Below are 11,161 nucleotides of genomic sequence, written 5' to 3'. Positions count from 1 at the left end.
TAGACTGTAAAGATAGCTGGTTAGTATATATAACCAGCTTCTCTAAACACTTTAGTATTTCATGATTATATAATTAAACACAGGCTATATGTAAGAATTCTAAAACATATATGCTATCAGGACATGCAATTACAGGAATGTATCTTACAGATATTGCAAATGCAAATCATGAATGTTTTCTTATGTTTCAGATTTTGCAAGGTCCAGTTAAAGGACTTCTAGAAGGTGAATGGTCCAACAAATTAAGTACAGTATAAGTTAAATAAAAATGCAAATCAGATACATTAGATGGTAAAAACTTGAATAATAAATTCTCTTTACAGCCATTTAAGAGCTATGAAAATTAGTTTTAGTTTTTAGAAAAGGAAGGTGAAGGTTTCGGATTACAAGTGCCTGGATATTGGCAGGTACTGTTTGTTTTATTGTTTAACTAACCTTTGTTTCACTACTGTACTGGTTAACAATGACAGGTGGGTCTATACATGTTTTTCATTTACCTTTATGGAAAGGACATGAAGGGTTTTATCTATCCAAATGTTTGTGCATTTCAGTTTTTACAAATAAATCATATTTGTTACCAAATTGCACTTTGCCATTACATCATTCTTCCAGTTAGATTTTGTTCTAGCACCTGCACTGTTCATTCACCAATTTTAGTTTGGTTTCATTGTTCTGACAGTAAAGCTGACAGCATTTCCAGAATTTGACACACATTTTTTAAACCGGAAATTTAAGTCAAATAATCACAACACTTTTGAAGTACTGAGAAGAAAATGTTAAGATTTATTTGAAAAGACTAAGTATTGGTGAAAAACTCCTGTGAAGTATTATTACTCCTGGGGGGGTAAGCCCACATTCCCTTATACACATTGTGGTCTTTTATCACATACCAGGAGTCTTCCTATCTGCAGAACCAAAAACAAAGATTCTTTCTTTTCAATCTAGGCAATAACAACAACAAGAAAATGAAACATTCTTGAAATGTGACTAAAACCACTATGCTTGCAGAATGACAGGAATCAGCACCAACACATAAAGGAAACTGCAAATGTTATAAAAAAGTTATGCTTAGTGCATACCATGGGCATCTAAAACAAGTGATACAACACAGCTAGAAGACCAGTTAAATCAGGGCAGGTGCTTGCTCAAAGTAAAACAGATTCAACATATGGAAAGCAAACCCCAAGTTTAGGAGACCTAAAGTTGAATCCCATGACATCTGTTTGCAAGTTGAGTGTTTTGAGTAAGGTATTTAATCACCCAGAACCTTCAAACTGGTCTTGAAAAACAACCAGTTATGCCTAGTGACCTTTGTGTGCAGTAAAAAAGTGATAATCTTAAAGGTAGACAATATCACAATGATCTGATTTCTTTCAATACATAAAAAAAAAAACAAAATCAATAAACTGATGAAAGAACACACAAGGCCGGTGGTAATCTCCAAAAAGTTTATGTAAGCACTTTCGTTGAACAAGTAATCCAACTTCTTCAAACCTCGTCTGAAGACGTTAGATTACTTGTTCAACGAAAGTACTTACATAAACTTTTTGGAGATTACCACCTGCCTTGTGTGTTCTTCTTTCAATACATGCCAGGGTACAATAATGTATTTACACAAACCATTTCATAACTTAAAAAAAAACACTATTCATACAGCAGGAAAACATTCACTGCCATCCGGGGTGAGGACTTTGATATCCAGGCCATCTGAAAAAAAGAAAAATAAGATAACATTTGATCAGTTCAGAACAACTTTAGAAACAATTACATATATTGTACATTACACACTGACTGCTCACAAGAATCTGTATATACATTTTTTTCTACGTAACCAGTCTGGCCTACTCTATTACTAGTTACATTGCTGTATTTTTGTTTGTGAAATGTTTTGTATTTCACCAGGGCTGAGCTTGAAATTTGTCAATATTGATCAGTGCACTACCTTGGTAAACAAATGTAAATAAACAAAGTTTTTCTCTGTAGCATACAACACCAGTACTCTTCCCTTTTTATATTTCATTTTTATTCATAATGTAAAGACTGCACCGCTTACAATCCTTCAAGAGATGCCCTACCTTTAGACATCCAATAGTGGATATAGGTTCATAGGTATGTGCTAGGCTAATGGTCTGGAGCCTTTACAAGTCTAACCCATAGGATTACCCTGGCATCATGCTACCCGACCTTAGTTCCCAGTGCCTCTGTCACCCGGAGTGAATTTTCTATGTCAAATCCACCCAAGATTTCTCTTAAAGAGGGCCAGTGTGGTGCTCCGCTTGACATGTATGGGAAGTCTATTCCATAGCAGGGGCAGTCTCTGGGTTATGAACCTGTCCCTCCAGTCTGTTCTGTTGACTGTGGTAATGAGGTTGAGGTCTCTGGAGCATGTAGTGCAGAGGGATTGGGATGTCTTTATATGTAGCATTTCTAACAGAGCTGGGTCAGAGATGGCTTTGTAAGTCAAGCAGAGATCGCCTCTAAGTAGGCGATATGAGAAAGAGAATAGTTGGAGTTTTTTGAGTCTGTCCATACAGGACAAGTGTTTAAGGCCTAAGTTCCTTTGTGAGGTATTTTTGTGACCTCTCCAGTTGTTGTAGGTATCTAGTGAGGTACATGCCAAATGGGGCATTGTACTCGATGATTGGCCTAATGAGGGAAGAGTAGAGGGAGACAATGACCTCTTTCTTCCTGGATGCAAAACCCTTAGTAATGAGATGTGCCACATAGAAGGACTTTCTGACCACAGTGGCAATGTGGTAGTCAAAAGACAGGTTGCTGTCAATCTGTGCTCCCAGATCTCTTTTTACACCTTCTGTGTTCAGTGGACTACCGTCGATGTGGTAATTCATGGGAACTGGGTTTTTCCCAAAAGGGATGATGACACATTTTTTAGCATTGAGCTTAAGGCCATAGTTCTGAAACCAGTCATTGGTCTCAGTGAGGCCTTTCTGTAGGATGTCAACATCACTTGGGGAGTTAATTATGGCTCCCAACTTGCAATCATCTGCAAACTTTGTCAGCCAGAGTTCCTTCATGTTGGCCTGATTTTCAGAGAAGTAGATATCAAACAGGAGAGGACCCAGGACTGAACCTTGTGGGACTCCACTCGTGACTGGTCGACAATCTGACTTGGAGTCAACTACTTTCACACTGTGGGTTCTGTCTGTGAGCCAGTTTGCAACCTACCTAGTGATACAGGGGTTGATGCCTAGCTTAGTGAGTTTTTCTATGATTCCTGAGTGGGGAATGGTATTAAAGGCCTTGGCCAGATCAAGGTAGGCTGTATGAACCACTTTGCCTTCATCCACAGCTCTGGTGACTGACTCAAAGAAGTTGACAAGGTTGAGCAGGCATGATCTACCCTTCACAAAACCAAACTGTGTGGGATCCAGAGTTTGGAGGTTCTCTATATTTTTGTTTATTAGGTCCATGATGATGCATTCCATAGCTTTGCGTATCAGACTTGTCAGGCTAATGGGGCGATAGTTCCCAAGGTCTGTAGATGCTCCTCCTATGTGGAGAGGGATGACTGTATCAGTGCACCATTTGGTAAGGACAAAGCCTGAGGTGAGGCTGTGATTGAACAGGGCACACAGGTGAGTTGCCAGTTCACACTGTAGTTCATGTAGAACACAGCCAGGGATATTGTCAGGTCCCATAGAAGCTGTATTCTTGGCCTTGGACAGTGCTATTTTAACCTGTGTAGTAGTAAAACTGGGTGCCTGGCAATCTACTGTTATTGTGATTGGTCCTTTGGTGGGCGAGAGAGGGGTAAAGTTGGCAATGAATCTGTCGGCCAGTATATTGGCAATATCTGTTGGCTCGGTATAGGAGCTGCCACTGTACAACAGCTCCAAACCAATCTGGGTATTGCCGTGGAGATTCTTTACATAACTGTAGAAGGCCTTGTGGTTGTCTTTACTATGTGCTGCAATTCTGTTTTCATAGCTAGCTTTAGAGGATTTGATGAGGGATCTGTTGAGGCTGATAAGGGAGTTTTCCAGTCTTGGGACTTCACCTTATTTCTCATCAGTTTCCTCCTTCTGTTGTAGAGTTTGTTTATGGCAGGGGACCACCAGATTTGGCTTCCTTTTTTGGAGGGGAGCATCTTGGTTCTATTGGGTATGGCGAGATCCAAGCATTTGTGTACGTGTTCGTACAGGGCATTAGTGTATGATTCGGCAGTCATGCAGCTGTTCTCCAATTGCATGGGTGCCATGAAGTTAGCCACCTCTGTTTTTAGGAGCCCAAAGTTAGTTTTACAGAAGTTTTTCATGGTGGTTACCTTTGCGGGTGGTGGGGTGGGGGTGGGAGGGATGTGGATTTCCAAGGTGATTAGTTTGTGGTCGGATCTAACCAGGGAGGAGATGACTATTGGTAGAGAGCAACAGTCACCCATGTTAGTAATGACCAGGTCAAAGATGTTGCTACCTCTAGTGGGGGTAAGAATGAGCTGGTCCAGGGCATTGGAATTAATGAATTCCAGGAAACGTTGGGCAAGTTTTCCCAGTTAATGGAGGGGTAGTTGAAGTTGCCCAGTATAAGAGTGTTAGGTTGGACCCTAATATTCTCCAGGGTGCTTAGGAATGTGGAGTGCGAGTCTTGGGTGATGGTTGGGGACCTATAGCAGGCTATAAACTGAATCACTGTCTTACCCAATGTTAGCTGCACCTGAAGCATCTCTGATGTTTCATGTTGAGCTACCAGTCTGGAGGTGTGCGCATCCTTTATGAATATGGAAACACCACCACCTTTGGAGCTTTGGTCCAAGTTCTGGGCCGAAAGGTATGGAATGAGTTATAGCCTGGTAGTGCAGGGGTGCTATTTGCTGCCTTGAACCAGGTCTTTGTTACAGCACAAATGTCGATGTTCTACATTTTAAGGAGTGCTTCAAGCGAGTGCATTTTGAGATTTAGACTTCTAGCATGGAGCAGCATGACCCTCAGATTGCATTTGTTTGTAGCTGTTACGGTGGTAATTTGGTCTTTGGAACACCACCTAAAAAATCACTATAGAGGTGGCAAGAGTCTTGGCCTTAGCCTACAATAAGCAGCAGATACATCCTTTCTCTATACAATCTATTTCTGCTAAACCCTTCCCAACTAATATTTGCATTTACTGGGGTATTTCTCATTTTATCAAAAAATTCTACATGCTTTCTTCTTGCTCTCTTCTGATATGATGATACTACTGTCTGTTCTGCTGTGACTAGCGTTTCGAGCCATAAAAGACCTAACCCTATTTGACCTCTTATTTTTTCACAAAACCAGTACCTCCACAAACACCCACAAATCTACACCAAAATATAAATACAACTGGTTGGCGAGAGAGGTTCCTATCACGGTACATTCCTAGTGTATGGAATAAGTTGCCACTACAGGTCAGACAAAATACTACTTCAGCTATTTTAAAGATCATGTGCAAGGATTTTTGTAACTATTTCATTTTTCTGTAATTATAGTCTCATTATGTACAGTGGGCATTCTGATTATCAAATAAATAGATTTTGTTTTAGTTACTTCAGTGGAACTATTGCTTAAGTATAGCATACTTGCATTGATATTTATTGTAGGCTAAGCAGCTGTCCATTTACTTCCTAATTCTATGCCGTGAATTATATGCCATGTGACCCAGAATTCTAATGATGCAAATATGAGGACATACAGTTTGACAGTCTGTAGTACTTGGGTGATTTAAGTAAACTATAGCATATTTCAAAATACAAACGCAGCACAATCGGTCAATCAAACAATACAGCAACACATAAATGCAGTTATATTTAGGTAAAAGCAAATTACGACATAAAAAGATTTCTTGAAAAGTGTATCGTGCATTTTATTAAACCATAGTAGACAACTATTAGTTACTATACTGAATGCCAATCATTATACATTTTACAAGAAAAAAAATGTTTCTCAAAAGATAAACTTTAACAAAACCAGTTTGAATATGGGATAAGTAAGCCTGTCAACCATGAAGTTTAGATTCTCTGGAGGGGGCGGGCTGCTTATGGATGGAGAGAAATGCAGTACTCAGGTAACTGCTTGATCAGCTAGTACTGGGCCACAATCCAGCTATCCACAGGTCATGACAGACTGGACTGTAATGGCTGCAGTGGTATGATCTTCTTCCTGGGCAGCTTAGTTGCCCAGAAAATATGATGTTGACAGTTTTTGTCAGTTTGTTTCTTCCTAAGGGGCTGGCTAGGCCTGAAAGAAAAAGTAGTGGAGGGGGATGAAAATGACTTGGATAGTTTCAGTAAAGTAGAAAGAATATGATTTTTCTTCAAAAGATTATCAAAGAGGTCCCATGAAGGGTGGCCACAAAGAACCTCCATGAAAAAGGCATCCTGAAGGAACTGCCTTAATTCCTCCTCCTTAAGACAGGATAGCCTCAGCTAGGCTATGATCATAGCAACAGCAGCAAAAAAGTCAAACTTTCAGAAGACTGTATGGAAACCTTCTCTGGTTGCCACAGAGGATCAAGACTACCTCCTTGAGCTCAAATTCAAGAAAGGAAGAATGGAGAAAGCTTTTATAGATTCATATGTATATACTAGGTTAACAATTACCAGAGTCATTGTAAGTCTAGCAGTTCAACCCAAACCAACTGTGTCCCTATGTATTATGGGCATTAATCAGGAGGGAGTATGATGGAAAGTTTCCACAGGTTATGTGGGGGACTGTGTTAGTTTGGACATTACTGTCTGCCTTTGTTTATCTGAGACATAGGGGTCAGATAAACAATGGGACATCGTCCTCTTAAACCAACCTAGAATTATGCCTGTTGCTAATATAGATTGAGACTCCCCCATCTCTTGTCCCTGCCTCTGCAGCTGATGGCCTAAATGTGTGCAAGGCGCTGAAGCCTTGAACTGTTGGAGTACTTCCTGCAGATTTAAACCATGTCTTGCTAATGGCACAGGTGTCTATATTCTCCAGATAGGACAGCTTGTATGGTGTAGATTTTCTTGTTTAGGCTTCTAGCATTCAGCTCTTTGTGTTTCATTTGCTTATTTGCTATGTCTGTTAGGTTTGTCAATTCGGCATTGCCTAAAAGAGGCTCTAAGGGGGTGGATAAAGTTTTAGCCAATATTTGGAAGCCTACTAGAGACAGGTGGAGACAATCATTTGCAAAGCAATGTGGTTTGTCAATCAAATCCTACCATGCTGATATATATTGAACTCCCCTGAAAGACACCAGAAACTAAGCTAATTAATGAAGTCAATCATCTTTTGTTCATACTGTAGCATCATCCTTGGTGAAGGTAGAATGTTATTCAATGCAAGGCACATACCTGCCTGAAACACATATTCAGACAGATCAATAATGTCTCTCTTTGTAGAGTCCACAGAAGTACTTCTCAAGTCATTAACACCCACATGGACCATGACAGAATCATACTGGTACCTGTGATGCACTGACTTGAGTGCGTGTGAAACTTGATGTAGCCTGGCCCCAGATAAGCAACTAACCTGTATTTTTCTTCTTGTTCAGTCTGGTGAGAGGGGCATCTGTGTGTTGTACAATCGAGTCCACTAGGAAAAGAGTCCTGGGCAATGTGTTTGCTTGCCTTATGGGCTTTGCTCTTGAGTTCTACTAGGTGTAGGCATAAGTGTGGTGCTTGGTGTTGCTTTTGGTAAGTACTTTACAGATTGCTGAGGATAGGTGTTTCTGTTTATAGGCTTAGAAGGTCTTTGAAATTTTGGAAGACTGCTTTTTAGTGTTTCAACATTAAATTGGTCTTGTCAACCTTGCTTGTATGCAAGATTTTTTCCTCTAGTGAAATTGTGTATGTGCATCTCTTGGATACCATGTTCCTTTCTTAAAGGATTAAATGGTAGTCTGTGAACTTGAAACAACTGCTACATTGTCTCAGGATGCCCATATCTACACGGAGACATCTGAAAATCGCATATTTTTATATTTATTTATTTATTTGTCATTTGATTACTGGGAAAGTCTGACCAGGTAGAGGCCCATTTTCAGCGGAGGCCTGGGGAGAAAAGCTCCACATTATTACAAAACATTTAAAGAACAATAATTTTACAATCTTCAAAAATAAAACAAAAACACAAGCAGCTTAAATAATTATAACAAATTAGATATCATACAAAAACATTGGTTAAGAATCGATAGAAGGTATATCCATGATGTCTGGTTTATTCGGGTGGGCTACCATAGGTTGTGGACTGGGTTATAATGAGGTCTCCATGGGTGGTCTCTGGAGTTGGGCACTAGACTAGGTTAGATTGTGCTAATACTTGATAGTAGTCCTGTTTAATGTGCAAACTAGCAGCTCTAAACTTTTCTAAATGCAATGTCTTTGTTTTAGCCATAGTAACTTACAATTTCAGTTCTAAGGGTAGTTTTATAGATAAAACCTACTTTCTGGGCATTTGTGTCTGTACAAGGCACTGGAAACATCTAGATGGAAAAACACCAAGAAATATTGCCTATGAGTGCAATGCTACAGCAAAACAACTTAAACAAACTACCTTGACAAGGCAATTTCATGTATTACAGACCTTTAGAATGATTTAAAGACAAATCAACAAATAAAGCAAAAATAAAGCAATAGTACTCTAAACAGTTAACTGAAGTGCAAAACAATAACATAAATCTCTTAATTGCCAAAGAAAGAGCAGGATTAACTCAGGACCAAGCAGATTGGAGCTCTGGGAAAATGAGCAGGAGACAATTTGTATTAAAGGAGGTTTGCTCAAGTGCAATGCTGGTTTGCTGGGTGTGCACTCAGGGTCATGGCTCTATGGAAAACAATTAGTGGGAAAGTACTTAAGTTACACAGCAGACAACAGAAATGAAAGAGGAGAAGGAGTGACTTTGGAAGTCAGATTACCGTAAGGGGTGGAAACCAGAGACACAGCCTTAAATGACCACAAAAGAAGCACTGGAGGGTTGGTGAAAAAATTTAAACTGGAGCTTTAGGCTTATGGTTATAATTTCAGAAACTTTTAGCTTAATGTCTCAGTAGTAGCATGGTAAACAGAAAGACACTGGAATACAACTTTTAAGCATGTATATACAGCTATATAAAGTACTGAAGCATAAATCCTAAACAGAAATCACAATACTGCCACTTCTGCAAACCTACCACAGACTAAGGCAACAGACCATTCAGAAATTTAGCAGCAATCCTGGTACAAGTCAAGTCTAGGAGTACTGAAGCGCAAAGAATGGGTAAGAGTTATAATGTTATAGCCAGGTATGCCAACATAAAATAGAACAAATAGAGCAGGGCTATGTCATCTGCAATGTACACCAGAATAATAGTTGTAAAGAACAGATACTAATATGCTTGGTTCCAGATTGTCTGTGGAATTAGGCAGGCACTTTTTGTTGTTGTTGTGTCTTTCGGCTTTTCCCGGTTAGGGGTCGCCATAGCAGAACTCTGGTCCGCTAATTATTGGCAGCAGATTTTTACGTGCTGAGTTGCCGGCCCAGCTCGAACAGGATGTATTACTGTGAGGCGACAACGCTACCGCAGCACCATAATTTGTTTTAATTCAGTGAAGTCATGCATTACATATGTGTAGCAAATTATTCCAAGTTCCCTGGCATACTTAAACTGTCAGGCATGAACGGTATGAAGGGTGTTTGTCACTAAAGTCAATATTTTCAAACCAAGGTACACATGCCTGATGTTTCACATCTGAGAATGGCCTACAATACACAAGTTATGAATTCAGAAAATGTGTGATTTCAACCATATAATGTCCAGTATATCCTCTCCTCAATCCAAAGAACTATCCAAACATTAAAAAAAAAAAAATGGGAACAAGCATAAACAAAAGCTACAAGGAATGTCACCTTGCAGTTCTAAAAGTCCAGGAATGCTCAACTGCAGGGACTTACTGTCTTGGCATCTCATTTGTTAATGGGCAGAAGACTGTGAGGCAGACTGCCTTATTTAGCTATACCGCTAATGCTCAAGAGCCAACACAAACTAAAAGGAAACTTTGGAAAGAAATCCGCAGAGACAGAAAACTACTATGATGGGACATGCAGAAGTCTATCAGATGAAAGGTTGGGGCAAAGAATAAAAAAGCCATGGGAAAGTCTGCAGCCTGAAGTCAAAGTTGTTGGTAACGTACCTACAGCAAGATCCTGCTTAGTTTGTAGGGAAACTGGTAAAGTGAAGTGAAGAAATCCTGATATCTGTACAAGTTAAAAGCATTAAAGTTAGCATTTCAAAAGAAGGGTTAGTAGAACTGTCACAACCAACCCTATTGCAAGGAAATAGACTGGGAAAACTTTAACAGTCACAAAGTAGGGACACATTATGGAAGTCATGCCTCCAAATGAAGCAAAGCTGTAGTGCAGCAGGAAAAGATCCAAAGGAAGATCTGAAGTCCATATAAAAAGTCCTATTAAAATCTACAGATAAGGTAGACCACTAAAGAAACCTGAAACTCTTAAAACTGAAGCATTTCATTTTTTAAAAATGTGTTCTGAGTAGTAACTATATGATGCATATAGCCCAGGGCATGCTTAGTGAGGAGATTAATTCTAAAGTCAAATACACATTATCTCACATCTGAAGGTACTTTAGCTTTAAAAGAACAGGATGTCCTAAATGGATATGTAGCTTTAATGCTACTGAATCCAGCACATCATGCGGCATACCCTTGCATCTATGTGGAAATTATGCTGTAATGCAGACCTCATGGACATTAGGTCACATCTCCTGTCTCTACATGTAAAGTTTCCTAACATTACAACGCTGTTGAGAAGAACACATCTCATGCCACTCTTTTTTATTATATGATATCCTTGGTTATACTTCAGAAAATATGTACTGTATATTGCACTCACATAATTAACAATCTTAAAAGTATGAAAGACAATACTCTGGCAACACTTAAGAAAACAGATAAAGTATATGCACTTATAATTAAACATATTACCAGTAAGAAAGGCAGTGATCAAAATTAGTATCTTAAAATAACAGTCAAGTTAGTAATTTCCTAAGAAACAACTGGAGGAAGAAGTACTTTGTAAAATCAGTCAGAGGGGAAGAAGTAAGGGTGATTTTTTCCTTGAAGATCTGGTTTATTGTAAGTGCTTTAAACAACTCTACTATCTCCTTTGTGAGGTCCACTATAAAAGGAAATAAGTTATAATATTTTAGTAGCTACAC

General features: G+C 39.2%; 1 protein-coding gene across 2 annotated transcripts in view; it reads right to left on the bottom strand.

Moving 5' to 3' along the window:
• Positions 1–1,553: 1,553 nt before the first annotated feature.
• FAM120B (family with sequence similarity 120B) overlaps positions 1,554–11,161 on the bottom strand; it is a 1,321,047-nt gene continuing 1,311,439 nt past the window's right edge. For both annotated transcript variants that reach the window (XM_044066895.1, XM_044066905.1), the window contains exon 11: positions 1,554–1,707. In XM_044066895.1, the coding sequence (XP_043922830.1) occupies positions 1,668–1,707 (40 nt within the window). In that variant the 3' untranslated portion in view covers positions 1,554–1,667. The remainder of the gene's footprint in view (positions 1,708–11,161) is intronic.

The sequence above is a fragment of the Protopterus annectens genome, chromosome 1.part0 (genome assembly GCF_019279795.1).
Source record: "Protopterus annectens isolate FY-2018-M chromosome 1.part0, PAN1.0, whole genome shotgun sequence".
NCBI classification, from domain to species: Eukaryota; Metazoa; Chordata; order Ceratodontiformes; family Protopteridae; genus Protopterus; species Protopterus annectens.
The sequence above is the reverse complement of the archived record's forward strand: the minus strand, read 5'-3'. Positions and strand labels throughout refer to the sequence as shown.